Below are 26,281 nucleotides of genomic sequence, written 5' to 3' on the forward strand. Positions count from 1 at the left end.
CACATAAGCAACAAAAAATATCATAATGTATATTATCTTGTTTAAAATCTCAATTTCTCTAAAAGGGATATTATTTTAACAAAATAAAAAGAATATCTTTGATTCTGGCAAGTCCATCTTTTTCAACCTTTCTTTGCTTTGTTTTAGTCAAAAACTAATTTTCTAGGCCCTTCTGTAACCCTGGTTGTCAGTTTTCTCTGCTATAAGTTTGGCAAAAGTAAGAACTGACAGAGGAAGAACATATTATATTTTAACTGTATATTAAAAACTTTTTTGTATGCTTGTTATTCTTACTATGTGCTCCAATTGTGACTAGGAATTGCTTCAATCACATTCTCTTTGGCAAATACAAAGCAGGTGTATAATTGAACATCACACACACACACACACACACACACACACACACAATTACTGTTCTTTGGCAAGAATGGTGTGTTTCTAAGGTCAGCCAAAGGTGGGGGCAGCAGTTTAATATTGCTTCTGGCATCAACCTCTTTCCACACAGTGGGATGAGAGTAGGGATTGCCATAGCTAATACTACAATACTTTCTTGGTCCAAGGTAGCAAATAAAATTGTGGCTCCAGATAAAACTTGTTAAAAAGAAATTGCCTGGATAGTTGGGCTTAGAAAATAAGACTCTTAACTTCTTTGGTTTTTTGGAAAAGGCAAAGTAGAATATTCTTGTTGAATGTCTGTGAGCTTCAATTGATTTTCCATATTTTGCTATGCTATTAAAATGATACATTTGCCAGAAGGAAACAATCTTACTCAAGAAGATCCTCTGGCACCAGATTAATGGCTGCTCAGATAGCAGGACTGAGAACTATGGCTAAAGTGTTTAGTATAAGGACTGGGAAAAGTCATTTATCTTTTCCAGCCCAAAGACATGTCACTGTATAATACTTCTTTATTAACCTATCTAGCTCTACACATCTTTGCCTGTTCATCTTTTCTACAAGACCTTCTCAATGTGCTTGTTCAAGGCACTACTGGCACTATTTAATGATGTTCTTGCTACTACATTAGTTGTGAATGATACTAATGCAACCTAATTTGCCTACTAGCAAGACTGCCTTGTTAAACATTTTTGGGATTCCTTAGCAAAACTGAAGTCCAGAAAATCTAGAAGAAGGTTGATTTTATTAAGTAACAAAACAACAAAAACAATGAATCCGTTGCCTTATAATCAATGAAAACAAAGCCTAATTAAAATAAAAAGTTAACAGCTACACAGTTTCGTCAATCACCATCTCACCAAAACCTGTATATATCTCCAATGTATCCAAACTTGAATCTCTTAATATTTTGATTAATTTTATAGTAGTTTTTATTTCATGTGAGAAGAAGCCTTTTAAACCAGTTTTGCACCATGTCCTTCCATAGTTCTTTTCCATGTAGAAGCCATTTATGACAACTCTCCAGAACATGGTCCTTTCACTTTTCAAAGGAATACTCAGAAAGATGCTGCTCTTTTCAGGGGTAGGAAGGGGAAACAATTGAATGCAATCACTAATATGAAAGACAGTTTATTCACACAGTTCAGTAGCTAACGCACCCTCCAGGTTTCTGGATTTGCCTACCTTGGCAGACAGACTCCGTGGTTTGCTGGAGAGGATCTCTGTAGCTTCCCTACAGTGGGTGGAAAGGTTCAGAATTGCAGCAGCTGCTGCTATGTGGGTGTCTTCACTACATTGACTGTAGCGATAAGAGCTGGCATGGCAAGGACTCTGTGTGTGGGCGCTAGCAGTAGGCTGCCGATTAGTAAATTTCCCTGGATTTGAAAAATGCTTTGCTGTTGAAGAGAGATTTGATTAGAAGTAGTTCTATGCAACTGTCCTCCTATTAAAGGGACAAAGGCAATCAGTTCATACAGTAAAATAGACAAAGAATATATGAAATAAAAGCTACTCTTGACACAAAACTCAACATTTTTTTTAAGTTTCAGAAATTAATAGGTTTAAAACATTAGATGGTGTTGTCATATAAATGTTCAGGTACTTCCAAAATCAGTAGAGGACAACATTGTAAATCCATTTCCTAAAATGTTCTAATGCCATGTGAAGGAAACTTTGTAGAAGTCTGATTATGATGCCATGCCTGCCATCTAGCAAATTCTTAAGCCCTCCCTCATGGACATTCCTGCTTTTTGGTAGAGTTTTGTCTCTTTAAAAAAGTTTTATTGATATTTTATATATGTTTAGCCTGAACTCAATAGTTCATGCAATATTCATTTTGGTTCTTGAATTGAATCTCTTGGGATGTATTATCTTTTTCATATTATCAACTGCACAACCACTCAGAATGCAGTTGAGTTTCAGTTATTCAGTTTGAGTGTGCTGCCAGTTAAGTTCCTATATAATTGTATCTTTAACCAAGAATTTAAAAGTGGATATTTATAAGATGGCAATTCATGTGGGGTACAACACAATATTGTGTCTATCTGTATCTCAGTAATCAACTGGATTTGCTAGTTAATAACACCCTAGAACATGAGTTTTCAAAATGTGCATGACACATAATTTATCAGTATCTTCTCCCCACTATGCACTGAAAATCATGTTGCCAAAGCATTGGATACTCTTAAGAAATATGAAGCCAAAGACTCATTATTATTATTATGGTTTATTGCACAGTCCACCAGATGTTTAGATTGGATTTGGCATTTGTCCTCTGATCAAGTCCTTCCCAAGGACCTGGGATAAGCAGATGTTGTTGTTTGATGCTGTTTAAGTTATACTCACAGGTTGTAAGCTGTTCCAAGAAAACTTGCAACTGACTGATTATGTTTTTGTCAATTATTATTATTATTAGATTTCTATCTGCCTTTTAAAAAATATTTTGATTAACTTAAGGCAGAAAGCATAATTAATTGGGAGATTCTGAAAAATATTCTTCACACTCTGATAGATGTAAAATAAGGTTTTAAATTTAGAGGAAATAAAATTTATACTTTGAGGATTATGTTCACCTTCTCTTTAGAGATAGCTAAAATTGTATCCATTTCAAAACAATCTTTTTTTAAAATCACCTCAACTACAGATTTATTTAAACAAGCTGCACTGAAACTTCTTTAGCAGGAGGACTGAGCAAAGAGATAAAAGTAGATGGATAATTTAACCACAGAATTGTATAGACAAATGCAAAAAGCAGCCAATAAGCAACCATTACATCAGATAAAGGATTACAGGAGATCACAATACAAATATTAAAGGAATCATCTCTCTCTCTCTCTCCCTCCCTCCCTCCCCCCTCTCTCCCTCCCTCCCTCCCTCCTCCTTTACCATAGTGAAACTTTTAACTATAACTTGTTTTGCTTGGTATGTACACCCTGGGAGATAAAACAAGTAAACAAAAAACCAGTTTAATTTTGTCAGTCTCTTACTTACATTCAAAGGATTGTGTGGGCTTTTGTCCTTGTATAGTTGGCATCATTGTGCATTTGCCAAAGACTTGGGCATCAAAGCTAGCATAGTCAAAGGGTACTTTCCCATATTTCTCTTGCTCTCTTGTAAAAGTGATTCTGGAGGAAGGGAGTGCTTGGGCAGATCGGCAGCTGTACTGAGATAACTCAAAATGTTTCACCAAGTTTGTCCTTCACAATGAAGACATAAAATATCAGAATAATAACAATTATTATTAGATTCATTCTCTAAGAGAGATAGACCTGAGAAACATTAGTCTACAGCTCTGCCGATTTCAACTCTTAGATTTCCCAGCCAGGTCAGCTTGAGAACATTAGTCTACAGCAAGGGTGTCAAACTCACATTGTCACAGTGGCATCACACGACATATCGGACTTTCCCCCCTTTGCCAAACTGGGTGGGGACAGGGCCAGCATGTGACGCATCCGGTCTGTGGGGCACAAGTCTGACACCCCTGATCTACAGAATTATCTTTCTCACCATAAAACTCCTCACAGCTGAAGCAAAAAAATGTAGTGGGTTTTTTGTTTAGGCATACCTGTTACCAGCTTTGACTGATTCATCTATTATGTCTTTTCCTAAATTTAGTGCTCCACACCTACCCTTGGTTGGTGTTTCTCTGAGAAATTAGAAGGATAAACTTGAGTTGAATTTATTCTTTTAGGTCAGTTCTTCATCCTGACCCAAATAATGGATAACTAGTTATATTGTGAACCAACCTGGCATTTATCATATACCTAAAAGAAAGGCCCTTGCATTTTTTACTTTTGTCAGGAAGTTTCAAAGTTTTGAAGTTTCTTTTGAATTTCTCTCTAATGTTGGTGATGGTAACACTAGCATTGCCAGCATCAGGTGTTTTTTTTCCTACATGCCATTGATCATTCTGAATCCTTCATAGCTGTCCATACTTCTGGAAAAGACCAGTCCCTTTTCTGGAAAAGAATAGCCTGGTAATTGTTGTTCAAGAGTAGGTGAGCTCACATTTGAATTCCTGAAATAAACTATATGTGGGGCTTATTTGTTTCTGTCGTGGAAGATGCAGATGAGTGGCCAGTCTTCTTGGTGAGCTCCTAGCCATATTTATAGTATTCATATATTGAAGCTACAGCACTGGCTACCCATTAGCTACCATGCCAATTAGTACTGGCTTATAATGTCCTGAGTTACAACAGATGGCATCTCCTAACTGACCTTGGATGATTTTGAAAAAGCTAAGCAGGTTTGGACCTGCTTTTTATTTGAATGGAAGATCACCACAAAAGCATAGGGTTATGGACTAGTCTGACATGTCAAACAGCATTCTGGAAGAAAGGCATGGCAAGATATGGATGTGGATGTGAACTCAAGTGCAGGGAGACTTTACTTCTTTATAAAGCTCAGAACAACTTGGAATCATAATCTCAATATGCCTATCTTTCCTTTAATTAATCTGTAAAATCACTATGGTCAACTTGAGAGGTCTTACTGCTGATTTCAACTGGGAATTGTCAGAAATTCCAGACATTTCAGTCTTTTTAGTGGTAGCAAATATTCTTTGGAAGGCTTTCCTTTGAAATTAGAGGGTACCTCCTAAAGACATATCTTTTCATCTAGGTCTTCCCTGTGTAGACTGGGCTTTTCCCCTCCCTTTATACATTTTAATATATCATACATTTTCTTTATATTTTTTGTAATAAATAAGAAATTTAATGGTATTCTGAATATAAATAGGTTAATGAATATGAGTTAATACTAACAAATAATGAATTTGAGTTAGTACAGATAGTTCTCAATTTACAACAGTTCATTTAGCAACTGTTCAAAGTTACAATGCCACTGAAAAAGTGACATGACCATTTTTCACACTTATGAACTTTGCAGCATCCCCATGCTCACATGATTTTCATTTAGATGCTTGACAGATAGTTCATATTTATGATGGTTGCTTTGTCCCGGGGTCACGACAACCTCTTGCAACCTTCTGACAAGCAAAGTTAATGGGGAAGCCAGATTCACTTAAGAATCGTGTTACTAATTTAACATCTGCAAAAGTCATAAAATGGGGCAAAACTCACTTAACAAATTTCTCACTTAGCAACATAAATTCTAGGCTCAATTGTGTTCGTAAATCAAAGAGTACTTATAACAAACAGATTTATAAATGAAATAAGTCCCAATTTCTCTGCATCGTAACCATGGTCAATTGGTGGGTTGTGGTGATCTTTCAGGTGGCAAGACATGATGAGTGTAAATGCAAGCATTCGGTGGTGGTGCAGTGGTTAGAATGCAGTATTGTAGGCTAACTCTGCCAACTGCCAGCAGTTCGATCCTGACTGGCTCAAGGTTGACTCAGCCTTCCATCCTTCTGAAGTTGGTAAAATGAAGACCCAGATTGTTAGAGCAATATATGTTGATTCTATAAACTGCTTAGAGAGGGCTGTAAAACACTGTGAAGTGGTATATAAGTCTAAATGCTATTATGGTGCTTAGATCATCGAAATTGTTATTGAATTTCAGTAGCAAAATTCTCAGGGGTTTGGGGGTGCATTAGGAATATATTGTTTATAATAATGAATAATGAGGTCTCATCTGCACCTTTTACATTTTATAATGTATTAACTTAATATCTGTGAACCTCTACCTACACTATCAATTCAAAATATTTCAGAACATTACAAATTATAGTATGAATGTAATATTAATTATAAATGTCTTTTTCCAGAATGAATCTACTATAAATATGATTTAAATTTTTTACCTGTAGATCTGATCGTGGCACTGCCCTGTTTTGAGTGATTCATGTTGACCTTTTTCCTGAGACATTGCCATTTTCTCAGCTGCAGCAATTGGACATCCAGAAAGACTATTGAAAATATTTGTTATACAAAAGTAATTGTTAACAATTTATACTCAGAGGTATTAGGATTTCTAATATGCATTTTGCATCAAAAATAAAATATTATTCAGCTTGTTGCCCTTTTTATTCTGATTATCATGTCAATTGTTATAACAGCCTTTAAAAACTAGCTATATCTTCTTTTTCAAGCTATTTTGCCTGTTAGATCTTCCTCTCCTATACATCCCCTGATGATTTTAATTCAGCTAAGTTCCCATGCCCATTCACATACTAGGAGGCTGTCCATTCTTTCCACCTGAATGTTGCAAACACAATTATTCCATTACTTCCATACCATCATTATCTCTTTAGACTTGTAAGATCTTTGACCTCTCTAGTAGCAATGTTGATCTTGAACATTTTGGGATATAATACTTGTTTCTTTTTTTCTCTGGGAAATCAGCCAAGTATACCTTATCAATGATTTTAATGCACTAAATTAAATCATGGTCTATCATAAATGGATCATAAGTTCTTAGAAGAATAAATCAGTATGCCAAGGTATATCAAGTTTGAATCAAATCAGATATTTTCACTATTCAGAACTGATCACTTGATCAGTCTTTATGGTTCTTTGTATGGTTAATTTTAAATTCTTTGTGGTTTTAGATGTTTTAATATCCAGTTTACATTTAGGATTTCATGTGAAATGAAGATGATGCCACATTCCTGTATAAAGTATATATACAGTAAGTATATAATTGAAAGCAAAAAAATGGGGAGGGCATACATTATCTGACATTTGCATAGCACGTATTTATATTGGCATCCTGACTTTCTTAAGTGGAGTTGTCAATAGATTATGATTTAGGAATAAATGTATTTGATTCAATTCTAACATATCTTAATACTGTAAAATGAAATAATTTCTTCAATTAGGTACTTATCTTTTTCATTGCTTTCAACAGGAGAATTAATTATATGTGTCATTGTCTTTCAGTAAAAACCTTGAAAACTAAAAATATTTCATTTTGACTGAAGATGTTTGTGTAAGGAAGTTTTCTTTTAGGAGTTAAAAGGTTATATTGATAGTCCTCAGTTATCTACAATAGTTGGACCCAGGAATTCCATTGCTAAGTGAGGCAATTGTAAAGTGTGACATCATGTGACTATGCTGATTTATGATGACAGTTACAACAGTCCCAGTTTCAGGTTTTAGGAAAATCCCACACAGTTGTCAGGTGCAATGTTGCTGCAAAATCTCCATTTGTGATCTCCTGCTAGCTTTCCCATGAATTTTCTTGTCAGTAGCCAGCAGTGAAGGCCTTAGATGGTGATCATATGACTACAGGACAGTGTGATAATTATAATTGTGGGTTGCCAAGTGCCCAAATCCCAATCATGTGAATGTGGGCATGCTGCAATAGCCATAACTTCAAGGACCTGTCATAAATCTCCTTATTCAGTGTCATTGTAACTTCAAATAGTTGCTGAATAAATGGTCATTATCTAAGGATTACCTATATTGTTGCTTTATATGAAGTGACAGATATTTTAAAAAACATACCATTTTTGAAGATACTAGATTATCACCAATGGAAGCAGACTTCGATTACCTTCTGTGAGTGTTGCGGTTGCTATTGACATGTCCTCTTCCTGTACATCCAGGAGTGGGGCACTTTAAAACATTTTCATGCATGGCAAGGACTAAATAAAAAGAAAAAACAAACAAACAAAAAATCCTGAAATCCATGCTAATGTTACAGAATAGTTCAGAGCTGGCAACTAGGGCAAGATTTACACCCTTAAGTTTATACTAGTGAAGTTTCAACCAAAAAAATATTAAGACCAGTCACAACTGCAAAAGGGGTAGCTATGTAAAGGGATTAAATGGATGAATAAATACATAAACAAGAAACCATCTCAAACAGTTATTACATAATTCAAAATAAGTGGAGAATTTAAGAGTTTGAACCACTATACATCACCCAAGATAACAAACCTAATATTTGTTAAATAATTGCCCATCTTTCTTAGAGAATAGAAATTTGTGTCCACTTCTTGAAAAGCCCTCATCATCTGAGTGTTCCTATATCTGAGATTAGACAGATAAATAAATTGATTGATTGATTGATAATATATAGATATAGTCGGTCTGTCTGTCTGTCTATCTATCCAACATCTTTTATCTATCTATTTGAGTTTAACACTGTTAATCTTGAATGGATATTGGAAGGTAGAAGGTAGTTTTACTGGCAAACTGACTTCCCAGCTGTGGAATAATAGCTGCATTATCCTCTCAAACTGAGGATAATGAGCTACTAAACTATTTTTGTTCATTCCATGCAGTTGCATTCTGTAATTTACCTCAGTAATTCTTGATAAAATAAAATGATTCAAAGCAGTGGTGGGATTCAAATTTTTTTAATACCGGTTCTATGGGCATGGCTTGGTGGGCGTGGCAGGGGAAAGATACTATAAAATCTCCAGTCAGAGCTGGTATTTGTTAGTTCTCCAAACTACTCATAATTTTGCTATTGGTTCTCCAGAACTGGTCAGAACCTGCTGAAGATCACCTCTGATTCAAAGATATATTTAAGGCACTTTGTAAACAGCTATGGCAAATATAACTAAAATACATTTTTCCTAGCATTAAGTTCCAATCATAGCAAAGTAATTTTACTTCTATAGATATTATAAAATTTATCACCAAAGCTTCAATATTAACTACATAGGATTTTATTTAAATTTAAGCAGTTGAATTTGGGATATAGATTGATTTTTCTTCTATATATAGATATATAATATATATAGATATAGAAGCTTCTTCTCTAGTAACATTGAATTGCTAACTAGGGCATACGGACTAATTCTTAATACAGCTTGTCTGCCTGGAACCCACGCTGTGTATCAGACATTAATATGATTGAGCGGGTTCAGAGGTATTTCTCAAGAAGAGTACTCAACTCCTCTATTTACAATAGAATTCCCTATGCCTCCAGGCTTGATATTTTGGGCTTGAACAATCTGGAACTGCACTGCCTGAAGTCCAATCTAAGCATAGTACACAAAATTGTCTGCTACAACGTCTTGCCCATCAATGACTTCGTCAGCTTCAACCACAATAATACATAGGCAAACAATCAATACAAACTCAAGGTAAACTCGCTTCAAACTCGATTGCAGGAAATAGGACTTCAGCAACAAAGTGGTTAACTCCTGGAATGCTCTACCCAACTCCATTGTTACTGCCTCAAACCCTCACAGCTTCAATCTCAAACTGTCTACCATGGACCTCAACCCATTCTTAAGAGGTCCTTAAAGGGGGCGTGCATAAGCGCACCAATGTGCCTACCATCCCTGTCTTACAGTCCCCATTTATTTGTATTTACTTCCTTTATGTTCATACCTATACTTGTTACCTTGTACATGTTTGACAAATAAATAAAATAAATAAATTTTGGATCAGGTTATCTGTTGCTGGTCATAGAAAAGAAGAGGATAGTGATGACAAGTATAATAGATATCCAGGACCCAAACTGAGTCGGTCACCGGGACCAGAGTTTTTTTCTACTGAGCATTCCAACTCGTGCTGGAGCCCATCCTTACTACTTTGTGTGCTTTAGGCTGTTCTGTATGTGGTAGTTCTCTGAGAATGGGCTGTCATATGAATCCAAAGGTCAGAAGACAAAACTTTTAACCCAGATTGGATCCTGAAGCATTATCCTGGGATATGTATATTCACCTTCATTCATAATAGATATCCCTTGAATTACAAGGCTATTACTGGCCTCAGTCTTTGCTTAAATTCACAGAACAGCATGGCTGTGCCATTTAAAAGCTCTGAAGTTGATGGAATATTTTCCGAGTCATCATACAGTCTTGAAGAAACCCCAAATCACCAGCTCTGTTCCACATAATTGTTGATCTGACTGTTACTCAATGGAATTATACTCCATATATTCAGGGAAATGAAAACACCAAAGGCAGCACACCTACCATTCCAAGGCACAATGCCTATTCATATCATTAGAAAGGGATTGTATAAATTTAATAAATAATTCTCTTCCTGTAGCTTATTTCTGCTTTCAACAAGAAGTTGGAATTAAATTATCCCCTTTTGCAAGATTGCTTGGAAATTTTCTTCTGTTCTGTTAGACCGATCATGAAATATGTAAAAAAAAAATCCTACAGGAAATAACAGATTTGTGATCCTCCCCATAAGTGTAACACACCTATTTTATATTTGAAATAAATAGCCAAATATATAAACCCTTTTCCCCAGGAGGCGCCAAGCACATTATTTTCTTGGTCTATCAGTGTAGCAATTATTTTTAGCACAATGAGAGGCCATAAAAATCAATCTGCCAAGAGAGGCAAAAGGCTTAGGGTTATAAAGATATTCCCTAGGTATATATTCTTCAATAAATCATAGGGAATTTTATTTTGACCAAGAGCATAAGGCAGTATTTTCATTTCAAATGCCCACTTATGTTTATTTCCTAGAGTGATTGCAAAGTGGAAGTTCAATTCACTTACATCCTAGTAGGTGTGTCAGAATGTGAGTGTGTATGTGCATGCTCAGTGATACTAGACCTGATTAGTTTTTGCATTTGAGAAACAAAATAGCATCCAATTTAATTTTTATTTTCAGGATGAAAATTTGATTTTAAGTCCCAATCAAATTTAATTCCAATAAAATTGGAATGATACAAATTTAGTCAGTACAGGTAGTCTTCAACTTGCAATCAATTGTTTAGTGAGGTCACGTGATCACCATTTCCCAGCCAGTTTCCAACGAGCAAAACCAATGGTGGAAGCCAGATCTGCTTAGCAACTACATGATTCACTTAATAACTGCAGTGATTCACTTCACAACTGCAGCAAAAAATGGGAGTGCAACCCATTTAAAATCTGCTTTGCTTAAGCAACAGAAATTTTACTTCAGTTAACTACCTGTATTGAACTAGACTGTTTGCTTATTATTGTAATAAATTCATGCATCATAAAATAATAATACAAACTTAAATATAATTAATTTTAGAATACCCCAAACTTTTGTAGGCCCTAGGCATTGTGCCTAATGGATAATAAGTTGGTGCTTTGCCCATCCTTTGATTTAACTTGGTATGGCTTGATATCATGATAGTGTTCTGATTTGTCTAATCTTCTTGAATTATAGATATAGTTATGAAGGTAAAGTAATCCTGACGATGGCCAAGGTGTTCATGCAAAACATGAGGGGAGCAATATTGAGGATTTGTAGCAGCAAAGAACCTCCAGCCTCCATTCCCCAAGACCAATAAAAAGTTGCATAAACTTGGCTTTGGGCCAGCATACAAACTAGGTGTCCATGTTATAACCTGCATAGTGTGTGCTACCTCGCACTTCTCTTTTTGTCTCAAATTGTACAGTTGGAAGGCTTTTTAGAACTCTGTTTTCTTACCACCAATACTTATTGCTCACTACCCTTCAAAGAGGGAGGAAAGAAAGAAAAAAAATTACAAGAGGTTACCTGTAAGCGAAGGGAAGAAGATCACAATAGGTAAGTGCACAATGTACACCTTACACAATGTAAGGTGTAAAATACAAATAAGAGGAAAATGCACCAAATGTTAAAGCTTTATCAAATTGTAGTGTTTATTGCTCTTGAAAGATGTTCAGTGAATGTGTTTGTTTCTTTTAGCTAAACTTTTAAAGGCTAAGCAGGTTCAGACCTGGTTAGTGTTGGTAATCAGGTCTGGTACCAAGAAATATCAAGGCTATGTGAGAGACTGGGAAGCTGAAAAATCGTCAAAAAGTCATCAATGTCAAACCATTTCTGGAGTCATTCCAAGAGGTCTCCACATCCATTTCCAGCTTGGCTCAAACAAGACTTGACTTTATGTATTTATTTGTAAAATCTTGGCACTCGTTTACTTAATCTAGGAGCCTGGGCACTTGAAATAGAATACTCTGGTAAACACTATGAGATACCTAGAAGTTGAGGGATACTTACCCAATTAAGTTTCATAGTGCTGAGCTTTTGTTCTGGAGTTTTACCCATGCAGTATTACCCAGCAGTGGTAGGGTGAAGTAGATATAAGATTATCATTTAGTTATGATGGCATGGTTTTTATCTGATCTGGTCCCTTAGGCCAGGCTGGTTTTGCTCAGCAATGGACTGTATTCAGCTTAAGCAACACCCTTCTGGATCTGAGATTTTTCTGGAATATTAATTTCAGGTGCTTTAGTGACTTTTCATCCCATAAATAATAGTGTATCTTCATCACTGAAATGGACATGAAATTATACCACTGTTATAATGCAGATCCTTGCTATTGGTTAATACAGTTATGACCCTTATAAAAGGCTATGCCTTGTGTCATCATGCCAGTGGTGTGACATAGTGTTTTCTGTACTGAAGACTTTCTACTTACTTTCAAGTGGCACTCTGACTTTATGAGGACAGCCCGAAAGACTGCGATGGTGAGGATACAATCCAGTCACATGACCTGTTCCATCACACCCTGGAATGGGACATTTGGTCTCTCTTTTTTCAGGCCTGGGTACATCTATGAAAAAAACAGAACAGACAGTCTGGCTAGAACACTGTAAATTATATATTTATATATAGCTGAGCACTTTTAAGTAATAGGATAGAAAGCAATTTTCTTTCAAGGTGTTAATAAATCCTGAAATGCTAGACAACATTTAACTTCCTACTTTAAATAATGACTTGTTATTTTTGCACTAAGACATATGGTGTTAGAATTTGCAATGACATTTGCGTCATGTGCCAAAAAATTGGAACTATCTATGAGTGGAAAAATAACTAGCTAAACAACTAGCTATCAGGCTTTGGGAAAGTTGGATTGCTGTGAACAAAATCATACATCCATCCCAAAATATAGAACCCTAACAATGTTTTAGATTCTTATGTTGATTTTTTTTTTATCAAGATGCTTTATTAAGGAATTTATACAAGGAATTGTATATAATCAATATACCAGCATGGCTAAAAGTATAGTGCAAGATTTTTTGACAAGCTAAAGCTATAATTATATAATATTTCGTTCTTATTAGATGTGAAGCTCCTGTTTGTGCAGCAAAAATAAGCATACAAAGTATGCTAATCTCTCCATTAAACACTGTAAAAAGTTCTGTTTGCCTTATATATTGCATTTATTTATTCTAAAACAAATGGACCTTTCTTGCTTTTGAAAAAGGATAAATATAGTGATCATATAAGCATCTGAATTTCGAAACTAATAGAATGATAAAGTTTAAAATTATTTGTTATTCTTGCTATTCAAATACATGATTTTAACATATATTTAAGATAAACAGAACATTTCACTTCTCTCTCTGAAAAAGGGACACAAAAAACTGAAATATTATTGTTTGACTTTTTTCCATTCTTTGCAGACAAATTAAACACAAAATTGTCTGGATCTATCTGTCCCATCCTTAAATATAACTTTTAAAATCTTAAACATGTATGCATTTTTCTTCAAAATAAGGAAATGCCACTGAATTAAATTTAAATAACTTTCAAGAGTCATCTCTGCATCTTCAATAAAATGGCAAACTGAAAATAAATAAGAGTTCTTCTACAGATATATATAATTAAAAAGGACTGGATCCATTATGTAGATATAGTTTGATCAGTTTATCAAAATGAAATAATTTAGTATATCTTCTATATTAACCAGTTGCATTTTTGGCACATACACATTTTAATGTCTTTAACTGTCTCCACCAACACCAAGTGAGCTGTTTGCTTCCATAATATTTTCAAATTACAGTGGTAAGTTTTGGAGAGAGACTGGCTAAGCCAGAGGGCAGAATCAAACCAGGAATTAGCCAGAAATCCCTATGGGCTCACAAGAAGGCAAAACTATAATCCCATCCCACCTTTGAAAGTCACTGAACTTTATCTAATCTCACTCACATGCAAACTGTTAGTTTGAGAAAATTCCTGTGTATAGGCTTGAACAAAACAACGAACTGATTTCTTCACGTGTGAGTCTGGATGTTTGTCTCTAACAGTAAGGCAAATAGTTTGCAGTTATAATTGGAATATTCAGTAAGTATACAATTATGGCTTCCTGTCTTTTTTCCATGCAGTTAATTTAATAGCTCTTATTCAAGTTTTCTCCATAATGTGCCCTTCATATCATCTTACTGAAGAAACCCATGGCCGCTCTCAAGAATTCCATCTCTGGTATACTTCTCCAATCAAAATTAAATGGCTCCAGTGAAGAGATGTCAGCCTTCTTAGGTAGATTAGACAAGAAAGGTGAGTAGATGAACTAACTCTACTTTATTGAAAGATTATATTAACAGAATCTTACAACTTTGAAAGTACAGATCTTACGCCGTGTCCTTTACATGTTGAGAAGTTAGGGAGGGTCCCTCCTGAGCCTCTTTTTAATTATGCAGCTGTAGACTATGCTCTGTCTTATGTGACTATTCCCTAGACATAACCTTTTTCATTTTCTCAAGGTCTTTCTCATATACAATTTCTAGACACTCCATGTCAAAATGTTACCAGGCATCAGATCCCCAACATCTTTATATTGTGGGCCTTTGGCTTTACATGCATTTCCTGTAATGATATGTTTATATGTTCCAGTAATACATGATAAATCTTTGTTGACTTGATGGAATGCTTAAATCAGGTCTGTCAAACTCCTGGCCAGTGGACCAGATGAGTCATGTGCTGGCCACGCCCACGGCCGGTTTAGCAAAGGAGAAAATGTCCTGATATGTCACATGACATCACTGTGATGACATGAGTTTGACACCCCTGGCTTAAATGATGCCATTTCAGGCCCTGTATGACATTTCTGGGACCCTGGATACATAGATTGCTTAGGTCAGTGAATGTGGATTCTCTATCTCATATTCTGAGTTAACAAAGCCTATGCTACTGTCACGAAAACATGAAAATAGACTTGGAAGGTATCATTTAGCAGAAATAAAGATAATGTAACAATACCATATTTCTATAATAGATAAAAGCCAGTCAGGCTGATAAAAGTTTACAAAGAAACTATCCTTTAATATAGCAGGCATATTTTGGAACCCATACATTGTATAGTCTTCTTTAGTATAATAACTTCAGATAAAATATTATTAATAGATACAATATACAATACAATTCAAAGTAAAATTACATTCATTCTTTTACATGGGATTATTTTCTCCTAAAGATCTTCCATTGCTCAAACAATTAACATCATAAAACTTACCTATTGATAAGTTTGGCAGTGAAAATTCTAAAATTCATAGCTAAAAACATTTTGAAATCCATCCTATAACTGTGAATGATCTAGCTTTTACTAGAAACTTATCATTTAACAAACCCAGTGGAATATGCAAGGATAGATATTATATTCAGAGATGATTTAGTTACACATACTGTACCTATATGGTATGGTAATATTTCCTCTAAAATGATTTTATTGTTTAAAATATAATTTTGGATCAGAAATACACACCCACAGGAGTGTTTTCTCTATGTGTAGTGCACTGGTTTTTTGGGGGGAGGGGGGTTGTTTTTTTTTTGTCACTGGGTCAATCCAAAGAGCTTTGTTGCACTTCCAACTGGATCAAATGCAAGTAATCCCTGACTTACAACCATTAATTTAGTGACCATTTGAAGTTACAATGACACTGAAAAAAGTGAGTTATGACTCTTTTTCACCATTATAGCATCCCCAGGGTTACGTGACCAAAATTCAGATGCCTGGCATCTGGTTCATATTTAGTGTACCAGGGTCAGGTGATCATCTTCTGTGACCTTCTGATAAGCAAAGTCAATGAGGAAGCCAGATGTATTTAAAAATTGTGATACTAATTTAACAACTACAATGATTTACTTGACATCTCTGGCAGGAAAGGCTGTAAAATGAACTGGAACTCACTTTGCAATTCTCTTGCTTAGTAATGGGAATTTGGGGCTCAATTTTGATGATGAATCGAGGATTACCTATAGTATTGTGGAAGTAAAGAAAGTTATCTCTTTCTGTTCTCCCCATTACCTGAATCATGACACAATAATGAGATGTTTGGAAGAAGAGGATACTGCACCATTGCAAACTAGTGATGGGAATGTAGTCCACTAAGTGTTTCCATGATAAGTTGAAATCTTTCACAAATAGAAGTCATGTATAAATTGTATAAATAACCATTCAAGCAGTACTTTTCAACACAGGGGGCAGGGGAAAGGGAATGGAAAGGAATTTTGGGAGGCAGCCATGTTGTTGAAGCCCTGGAGAAAATCTCCCATTTATTGGTATCATTTTTGTAATAGCCATGGAGGCAGGAAAGCATGAAATTCCTTATCAAAACTTTTTATATCATATTAAACATGAATGAAAAACCCAACTGAGTGCTCAAAACCCAATGTTCTAGCTAAAACTCAAAACAGTTTAACTGAATGTGTAATTTACTGTGTACAAAGGAAGTAGACTTACGCTTGTGGTTAAAGACTGCTCTACCACCAAGGTCAACTATTTTGGCTTGTCTTCTTTCAGTTGCAAGATGCTCCAGTAGGAACCTGTCCAGTTCTTTGTAGGTGCTATTAAAGATGTTACCCTGCTCTGCCTGAAGAGCTATCGCTTGTTCCAACAAATTTAAGTTCTGTTTTGTTTTATCCAAGTCAAATGACTGTTCTGTATTTTCTGATAGATAATCATCTTCTTCACAATCTGGAAATGGATTCTGCATTCTATTGCTGAAAGTGTCAACATGTGAGTCCTGTGATTCTTGCAGCTCAGATCTCAAACTACCAAAAGTTTCGGAATTGTTAACATCTTTTTCTTCAGCTTTGACACCAGATGTTTTTAGAACTTCTTCCTGATTACATCCTACAAGATATGTTTTATTTAAAGGTAGTTTTATACTTATCTCTTCAGAAAAATTTGAGGAACTATCCCATTCATTGTCCAGAATTTCAGAGCTACTTTCATTATCTTCTGAAGAACAGTATTGTGGATGTGGAACAGTAATTCTGTCCCTTCTTACAGAAGAATTAATTCCATAACATGCAGCAATGTTCTTATTCTCTGTTTTTAAGGGATGGTTGTCACTATCACTTAGTTTATCATTCTCTAGGGAATTTGGTGCATTTTTTGCTATTTTTTCAAAATTAATTAATGTATTGGTCATTGTGTCCTGGCAGTTTGTGAAATTGACCTTTTGAAGATCATTTTCTTGCATGTTGAAATATGAGATACTTTTTGCGGACATTAAAGTGGTGTTTTCTAGATAGAGAGAAACAGAGAAGACTAAGTTAAAGTACTTCTGTTTTGGCCACAATCAACAAATCTGTTAACTATAAATTAATCTACCTATGTCAAAGAGATCCTGGGAAAATTCTTCCTATGTGGTTTTTAAGAACTGGCAAAAACTTGATGGCACAAAATCAATCAATCAATGTCAGTGAGAATACTCCAGGTCAAACATTCTTAAAATTCATTTAAAGTTTCTTTCTTGATTTATATGAAATTATACTGTGCAAAACATTCCTTTAAAGAAATAAACATAAAGTACACTAAATAACCAAACTATTATCCATGATAAAATTATATAATTGGTCCCAAAATATAAAACAGCTATAATATTGTGAGATGTGACTTGTATTGTGACCACTGCTTCATATGTTAAGGCAGACAGACAGATATATCTATAATTCTTCTTAAGTTAAATATTATCAGAAAGAGACTTGGTTTGTATGCAACGCTATGTAAAAGAGATATTTTGTACCTGGATTACTGAATTCATGGAAAAACAATCCATAGATACAAAGCAAAGCTAAAGGCAACTTCATAATTGAATTCAGAATGAAATCACTGAATTGATTAGTGAATTATTGTGTGCTAAATTGGTTACTATCAATATGAACATGGATATGCTGAACAGTGGGAAAAATGCCTCTCTTACTTATGGGCGTATTTAATTTTTGCTCTGAAGCAATAGAGCTTGCAAAAACACAAATATAATACAGAAACTGGCAGCTGACACTTTTCTCGTGTTGATGAAAACATTTTTTTTTTCTGAATCTTCTTTGACAATGCTAATTCTTTTCCAATTCTCTATATTTCCAATTGATTATATTATTAAAAGATGATGTATTAGATTTCTTAAAGAATTTCAACATATACATGTCCTTTACTGAGAAGCACTTTTTCTTTGAGATTACATGACAAAACAATTGGTAGTAGCTACAAGGAAAAGAATCTCAAATGCCAAAAGACAACAAATCCTTTGTGTTATCTACTTTTTTTTCTAAACATTTTTTTTTCCTGACAAGGACACTCCAAAATACATCTCCATCATCTTCCTTTCTGGTAATTATCTCCCTAAAATCAACACTGGTCTGCCAGGATCAAGTAAATATTACCATAGTAACTAAAAGCATTTTTGGATGAAGGGAAGAATTTAGCCACAACACTAGCCCCTTCAATAATGCTGATTATAGGGTGCATTCTTTTGTTGGGATGCATTCAATATAAACTGGAACGTTTTGCACTTTACTTCCTAGAAGAGAAAAAAATGAGATAAACAAGTGCATAATAAAAAATAAGACAGTCTGGTTCTTTGCGGAATCCATGTCAAACCAACTCTGGGTTTAAATATTAACTTAAATATCATCCAGAAATGTAAATCAAGTTTTGTCTCAGCAGCAGTAAGCTATTAAGAGAAAGTATAAAGGGTTATCATAATTTCAAAGTATTATCAACTACCGAAAACAAATAAAAAGCATTTTCGGTGAATATGTCCAATTCATTGAACTATTCTCTCAAGCCACTTAACTACCCACATGTGTACAATAATGATTTATAGACATTATACCTAATTATGCATATTTGGGCTATGGTGGAGTGCCTAACAAAAGCTCTAGAAAGCAACAATTACCTCTGTTGCTTAGCTACATAGTTTAAAATATTCCTATTAAGTGCAGATTATTGTGGAAGGGGGGAGGAGGATAAAAGTGCACATGTGCCTCTACAATGTGTTTCACTTTATAGCTGCCAAACTGTTAGCATTTTGGGTCATTTCCAGTTTACATAATTGTTTGATTCAACTGTTTGTTATACATTAAAAGAAAAATATTTATTAATTGTTTCTTACACATTTTCTTCCAGAAACTGGGCCCCATACCAAAGGATGGAGCCCTTTCTGAACTACTTGTCAGGCATTTGTTGTTACTGTTGCTGTTATTGCCTGACTTGAAAACTCCAACACAACTTTATTTGTAGATGTTCTTTCTTCAGGGGATAGAAGGGAGCAATCAAGAACATCAGGCAACATAACAAAAATTCAAACACTTATTAATGGATGTTCTAATAAAGGACAGGCAAAGTCTGCGTAAAGTTCCTATTGTTCCCCCTTTTCTCCAGTTAAATTAATTAAATTTTAATAAATAGAGGAAAGTGGTAAATAGAGGGAAAACTCTTATTGAATGTTTTACATTTTCACAACAAAAAATTCCCCAACAGCCAATCTAACATTCATGAGTCAATAGTACAGAAATGTCCTATAGAGCTATTTTTCTTGTAGATAGATGCATGAATTGGAGTTTATGTCATATGAAATCAGTTTGAGGTTATTCAGAAGAGATCATTACTACCCTAACAGCTATTCAGAAATAGGAAATAGGGCATGATTTATTCTAGCAATACACTCCTCTTCCCCCATAGAAGAAGAATGCATGTGACTATTAATCACATATAAGTACATATAATTATCACAATAATAACTGAAGGGCTGAAACAACATGAAACTTGCTGTATACCAATATGATATGTCCCTTGATCTATAAATGTCCATTAAATTCATGAAAATACTAATGCAAGGCAGCCTCCTAGCATTGGCATTGCTTAAATCTGTTTCTCGAATGGACTCTGAACCATATACAAAGATTATTTACCCAGTTGGACAAATACAATTACCAGTAAATTCTGAGCATGAACACATGTATTCACACCCACATGCTCATGTAAAGAAGTAAGATAACATTATGACTTGACCATCAACAATCAAACAAAAGCTCTATGTGAAGAACTACTTGAGAATTAAAAGGATCTAAATTATACCTCTTCTATCACTCCAACTTTGAGACTGGGGGGCCATTTTATTTTATGGAATTCCTCAGTACATCTTAAACACTTAACTGCACAGGATCACTGTTATGTAGAACTAGCATGAATATAAATGACTTTTCTTCAATGCTTGGTGTCTGGAAATATGAATCAGTCAGGCATGCATTGTTAGTTATAGAGCCAGAAGACAAGTTGATTAATCCTATACATGTTAGCCTACATATCACTGCAGAGAAACCTTCTCACTTATGAATGGATGCAATAGTTCATTCTAAGGCTGACAGAGAAGGCTAAAAGGTCTTCTAATGGCTATACCTCTGTTCTGCTAAGAATATGGATTGATAGACATAGATCAGTATGGTAAATCCATGTGCAACATAGGAAAAATAGTGATTTGCCTGTATCCAAGGTCTTGATAGTGTATTAAAATAGTCATGAAACCTAATTCAGATTTCTTCTATCTATTCAAATCCAATAAAAAATTCAAGTTCCAAATCAATATTTTAAAACAATAAAGTGGGGGCAGTGGATTGAGTGTGAGGATTGAATTTTAGTCCACTTAAGACAGAGTTAATCAATTAAAAAATAGCTCAGAGGAAAGAAAACATTATGTCTTATTTTTACACTTTGGATTTATTTCTAGAATCTGCCATGACCCGTGCTATGCAACTGTCAGTGTCAATCATACTGTATCTGCTCATGTAATATCAGTTTTAGACTATTAAGTCAGAATTAGTTAGGACGACATGTACCTTAAGTACACATTATTTGAATTCTCTATGGGATGACTTTTGAAAAATATTTCAAAAAATCCAAATGTTTCAAAAAATCCAAATGTTTTAGAATTCTATAGCTGGACTATTAACTTGTACCACTTAGGAAACGTATAATCATTAATATATTTTTGGATTTTTAAAAATGTGTTTGAATATTGGAGAAATGAAGACCCTTTGGATTGGCAAGGTTTTAATGAACTCATCAGGTGAGTTTCCACCTCCTTAAAAGACAGTGTGATAATTTTGATTTTAAAAGTTTTAAAAATATATGGCTTTTTTGGACTTTGCAGCAAAAGGATGCTTAATATATATATATTTGAAATTTAAAAACTGATTAATGGGCAGAAAGATTTGGAATTATAGTTTTGATTATTTAAAAGGTAATTATTTCTTTATGGGAAAATGAGGATCCTTTTTTTTAAATGATAAGGAGACTTTGAAGGTCAGACATTAGAGCCAGAGGATAAAGAAATGGGAGCATAAATCTTTGGTGCAAAGTTTTGAGTACTTTTCAGCCATGTTTTAGGACATAATGGAGCAAATGCTTAATAAAATTGACAGAGCGTATTGTGATGAAGTTGTGAAACAAGAATGGGTTGCAATGAATGCGTATCAAATTAATTTGAAGCAGGATTTAAATGTAAAACAAATGAATCTGTTAGATGACTCATTCCCTAAAGGAAACAAGCAGATATTAAACTACGAAACTGATCTGAATTTTTTTTTCTGGATGCACAAAACAGCTTTGCTAAAATTTGGGAGGACTATTTTAGAAGTGACAAACAGAAGGATAAATTTTACTTATTGGTGTAAAAGAAATCTGTTAAATTTTTGATGGAATTTTGTTTTGAAAGACAGATGAGAAGCAAACTACGTCTGGGACTTTTTAAAAAAATGGATTGATTTTTTTTTTTAAATCAACAAAGATTTATAAGATTGTCTTGTTTGACCAGGCCTAAAAGAGGAAAACAGTTGTAACTAGTTGTCCCTAATGGACTTTTGATAAGAAAGATTGATTGAAGTAGGATTTGAACTTTGTTTTCCTTAACTATGAGATTAGCTATGGGGAGAATGGAGATTATGCTTTATTCAGAGATAAGTGATAAGCTATTTAAAAACCCTGCCAGGATGAAGTCACTTCTTTTTTTCTTTCTTCTTCCATTTTCCATTTTCCCTTTTTTTCCTGTTTCACTCTCCCCCCCCCCCAGTTTTCATTTTTTTGAATTTTTATGTTTGCATTTTTTGTAGTTTGTTTTGATTTTAATTCTCTTAATTTATAACTTTTAATATTTTTAATGCCCTTCTGTTCTTTAGCTTGAATTTCTGGGAATCATAACAATTACAGTCTAAATTTAATAAATTAAATGAACTATGAAACAAGCTATTGTACCTGCCCCCTGTCATTTTGGAGGGATTTAGTAGTGTGCATAATCCTATGTCTGTTCCAGTGATGGGATTCAATTTTTTTTACTACTGGTTCTGTGGACGTGGATTGGTGGGCATGGCAGGGTAGGAAACTGTAAAATCTCCAATCAGAGGTGATATCTGCTGGTTCTCCAAACTACTCAAAATTTCTGCTACCGGTTCTCCAGAACTGGTCAGAACCTGCTGAATACCACCTCTGGTCTTCTCTCCCCCTCTCATGGCAATATATTATCATTATAATACAGAGAAAATGTAAAATCACAGCTACCAGTTCTTTAGGTGATGTTGGGTTTGTATAGATCAAGTATATGTTTGATTATTATTATTTTAGAACATACCCCCACTTCCTATTTTCTGACAACAATCCTGAAAAATACATTAGACTGAAAAAGATTAGGTAACTTGTACGCAATTATAAAAACAAGTTACTAAATCTGATCCAATAAATGTAATGAAATTTATTCTCATGTGTACGATTGCAGACTAAGAGATCCTGCTACCTATAACTTGAATCTTACACAAAATGAATTTATAATCTCATTGTTTTAGATATTTGACAAAACAATTTTCAATGATTAATTCTGTATTAATTTGTTATTAGATTTCTATAAATTTACAGGAATTTTGATTTGAGCAGACTTGTTCAACTGGTTTGTTTTCCTGACTCACACTGTATTTACTGTATTTAAAGAAATGATTCATCAGGATTTTGATCAACAAAGCAGAGGCATTCACACAAGAGAAAATATGCTTTGTTTTGAACTTGGAATGAAACACTTTTACTCAAGATGTTTTTTTGTTTAAATTGAAGTGTTCTTACAGAACAAAACTAAACATGGCTTGAAAAGACCATATACCAATCTAATAAACTTAAAGTGTGTTTGACTATTTCAGAAATTTGAAACAAATTCTTCCCATTTTTCTTTGGGATTATATAATTAGATGGGACGACAATCCATTTTGATTGCTATCAGCCACCTAATTTATATGAAATTTGACCAAGTGTATTTATTTAAAATACCCAAATAGTAACAGTTTCTGCTTAGTAAAGCCAAGTAACAATTTCCGTATTTCTATTGGTAGCCTGCCTGTTTAACTCTAACCCAAGGCCAGTAAAAAAAAAGTTTTTGTTATAATTTTAAAAAAGGAGGGGATGTTGAGTAGTATTTTAGTAAAGCAAAATCAAAATACTACAGGTCACAAATACATGCATATATATAATACATATAGTGCACATATGCACCAAAACTCAGTATAAAACAGAATCAACACCCAGGTTTTACCATTTTAAATGTACACTAAAAACTCAATATCAACAGCAGACATGAGTACGTATGAGCACAAATAAATGCACAAATGTAAACCAACATAATAGTCATGATATAACTGCTATTTGTCCCACCATCCCACCAACCATTTCACCCCATGTGGTAAACCAATAGTAGTATCTGTTATAACTCTTGCTCTACTGGCTGGGCTGGGATATTTATTTTTAAACAATAACCTAATCACAAGCTAGAAAATGAAATCTAAATATAGTTCTGAGAAGAATCTAGAATATTCCATTCTGGTGTATGAAACCCTATGAAGATTCTCAGTCATCCAGGTCATGGTTGTCCCAAAGGTGCTTTTTTCAAGAGGTAACTAGACTTTCTGGTTTTTCTTTGAAGACATTTTGCTTCTCATCGAAGAAGCTTCTTCAGCTCTGATTGGATGGTGGGGAATGGAAGGATTTATTATCTTACAAATGACCAGCTGTCTGCAAGGAGTATAAATCCTTCCATTCCCCACCACCCAGTCAGAGTCAAAGGAGTTTCTTGGATGAGAAGCAAAAGTCTTCAAAGAAAAAACAGAAAGTTTAGTTACCTCTGGAAAAAGCACCTTTGGGATAAACACTGAGCATGTTTTGCTTGGAGCACCAAATAGTTGGAATGGTTGTTTTGAGCTCAGAATGTTTCCAGCTTAGAATATTTTACACACCCTAAATCCTAAACATGATCCAATTTTAATTTTATCGTTATCATCATCATCATCATCATCATCATCATCATCATCATCACTACCATTATCATTCTCACCAATGTACCATTCTTGCAGCACAAGTTAGGTCAATAAAAATAATAAGAATGTCTGGTCCAAAGTCCTCCAGTGAGCTATGTCCCCAGTTGTTTTACAGGCTAACAACAATACTACATTGGCTTTCTGATATAATTTTGAAGTGTGTCTAGTGATAGGATTTCCCTTCTGTTCTTTGGAGAGTGTTAGGAAATATTGATTAAGTTAGAATCCATACTTTTTCATACCTGTTTGGAGAACATTATTATTGTCCTGAAAGTGTGTCCTGCCTTCATTCTCTCCTTTGCCTTCCAAGATGGGATTGTAGTGGCGAGGCTTCATTAACAGAGATTTCCTTTTGTTGATTGGAACTTCCAAAATCTGTTCTTCAGCTTTTCTCTTCTTAGCCATGGAGTTTTTGTAGGCACTGTATTTATACAAAATCTTTTAATAATGGAAAAAAATAACATGAAAGACATTGCACAAGAGAAATAGTGTAATCAAAGCTTTAAATGAATGGGTCCTGTAAAAGTGTGTATGTATGTACATGGACATATGTGGGTATATATTCAATTTTACTGGATAGAACTAAAGGTGAAGTCTCTTTTCAGAAAGTTTTATTTTCTAATGTAACCACAAGCCTACAGAGGCGTAATACATAAGTTTTAAGAAAAAGAAAAAGTCATCCTTAATTTTTAATAGAACGTGTGTTAATATAATCCCAGCTCTTGACTAGATTATATGTGTCCAGAAGTAGATAAGGAAATATAAATAATGATTTGTTAATCCCCAGAGAAAGCTAATATGAAAATTCCAGTTGAATGCGCCTAATTTCTTTGTTTTGCTCAGATGAGTACAGTTTTTACAGTTTAACAATTATTGTTAAGGGAATTATTTCTTTAGCAGAGTGATGGCGTTTGAGAAAAACCTGTTCTTGTAACTAGTTGTTCTGGTGTGCAGTGCTCTATAGTGTCGTTTTGAGGGAAGGAGTTGAAGCAGTTTATGTCCAGGATGTGAGGGGTCTGTAAATATTTTCACGGCCCTCTTTTTGATTCGTGCAGTATACAGGTTCTTGATTGAAGGTAGGTTGGTAGTAATTGTTTTTTCTAATTGTTCGCTGAAGTCAGTTTTTGCAATTTGTTTTTCATTGGATTAAGTTTCTATGGTTCTGGCAATTATTTTCTAGCCCCACTTTGATCTATATTATGGCTATATAGATCAGATTTCAAGATAATTGTTTTGGGGGCTAAATAGATTTATGCTGCATCTTCAATTATAATATCGTATATATTTATGAAGTTCCTTTTTTTTGTCTTATAATCTACAAGTGCCACAACCCAAGGGCACAGAGCCACAAGTTCTGAAGATGTGAAAGATTTGCAATTAACCACCATTACTCTTTTAAACTTTACCAGCAACATTCAAGGAGTAACATATTAATTGCATTTAAATTTATTTATTAATTAAATTTATTTGCCACTTATCTCATTTCAAAAGAATCTGGGAAGCTTACAACATAATACACATTAAAAACATTAAAATCATAGAATATAAAATTATAGAAGAGACAAATCATTAATTTATTTATTTAGTGTATGGCATACAATGTCAAAGCAATGTACAAGTGCAAGACAAAATGTGCTTGCATGCCTATCCTTGGTGCACCACAAGGGGTGAACGAGTTTACACCAGCT

The 26,281-nt window shown here is 34.4% G+C and overlaps 1 protein-coding gene across 2 annotated transcripts in view; it reads right to left on the bottom strand.

Moving 5' to 3' along the window:
• Positions 1-26,281, bottom strand: part of ST18 (ST18 C2H2C-type zinc finger transcription factor) — a 147,686-nt gene that overhangs the window by 35,011 nt on the left and 86,394 nt on the right. For both annotated transcript variants that reach the window (XR_015743197.1, XM_026699138.2), the window contains exons 5-11: positions 24,836-25,014; positions 16,702-17,490; positions 12,658-12,792; positions 7,855-7,945; positions 6,161-6,265; positions 3,388-3,593; positions 1,582-1,793 (exon numbers count right to left, since the gene is read on the bottom strand). Coding sequence is in view for 1 of the 2 variants with exons in the window: in XM_026699138.2 (XP_026554923.2) it covers positions 1,582-1,793; positions 3,388-3,593; positions 6,161-6,265; positions 7,855-7,945; positions 12,658-12,792; positions 16,702-17,490; positions 24,836-25,014 (1,717 nt within the window). In the remaining variant the exon portion in view is untranslated. The remainder of the gene's footprint in view (positions 1-1,581; positions 1,794-3,387; positions 3,594-6,160; positions 6,266-7,854; positions 7,946-12,657; positions 12,793-16,701; positions 17,491-24,835; positions 25,015-26,281) is intronic.

This window comes from Pseudonaja textilis, chromosome 3 (assembly GCF_049901715.1).
Source record: "Pseudonaja textilis isolate UNSWEBS1 chromosome 3, rPseTex1.2, whole genome shotgun sequence".
In the NCBI taxonomy this organism is placed as follows: Eukaryota; Metazoa; Chordata; class Lepidosauria; order Squamata; family Elapidae; genus Pseudonaja; species Pseudonaja textilis.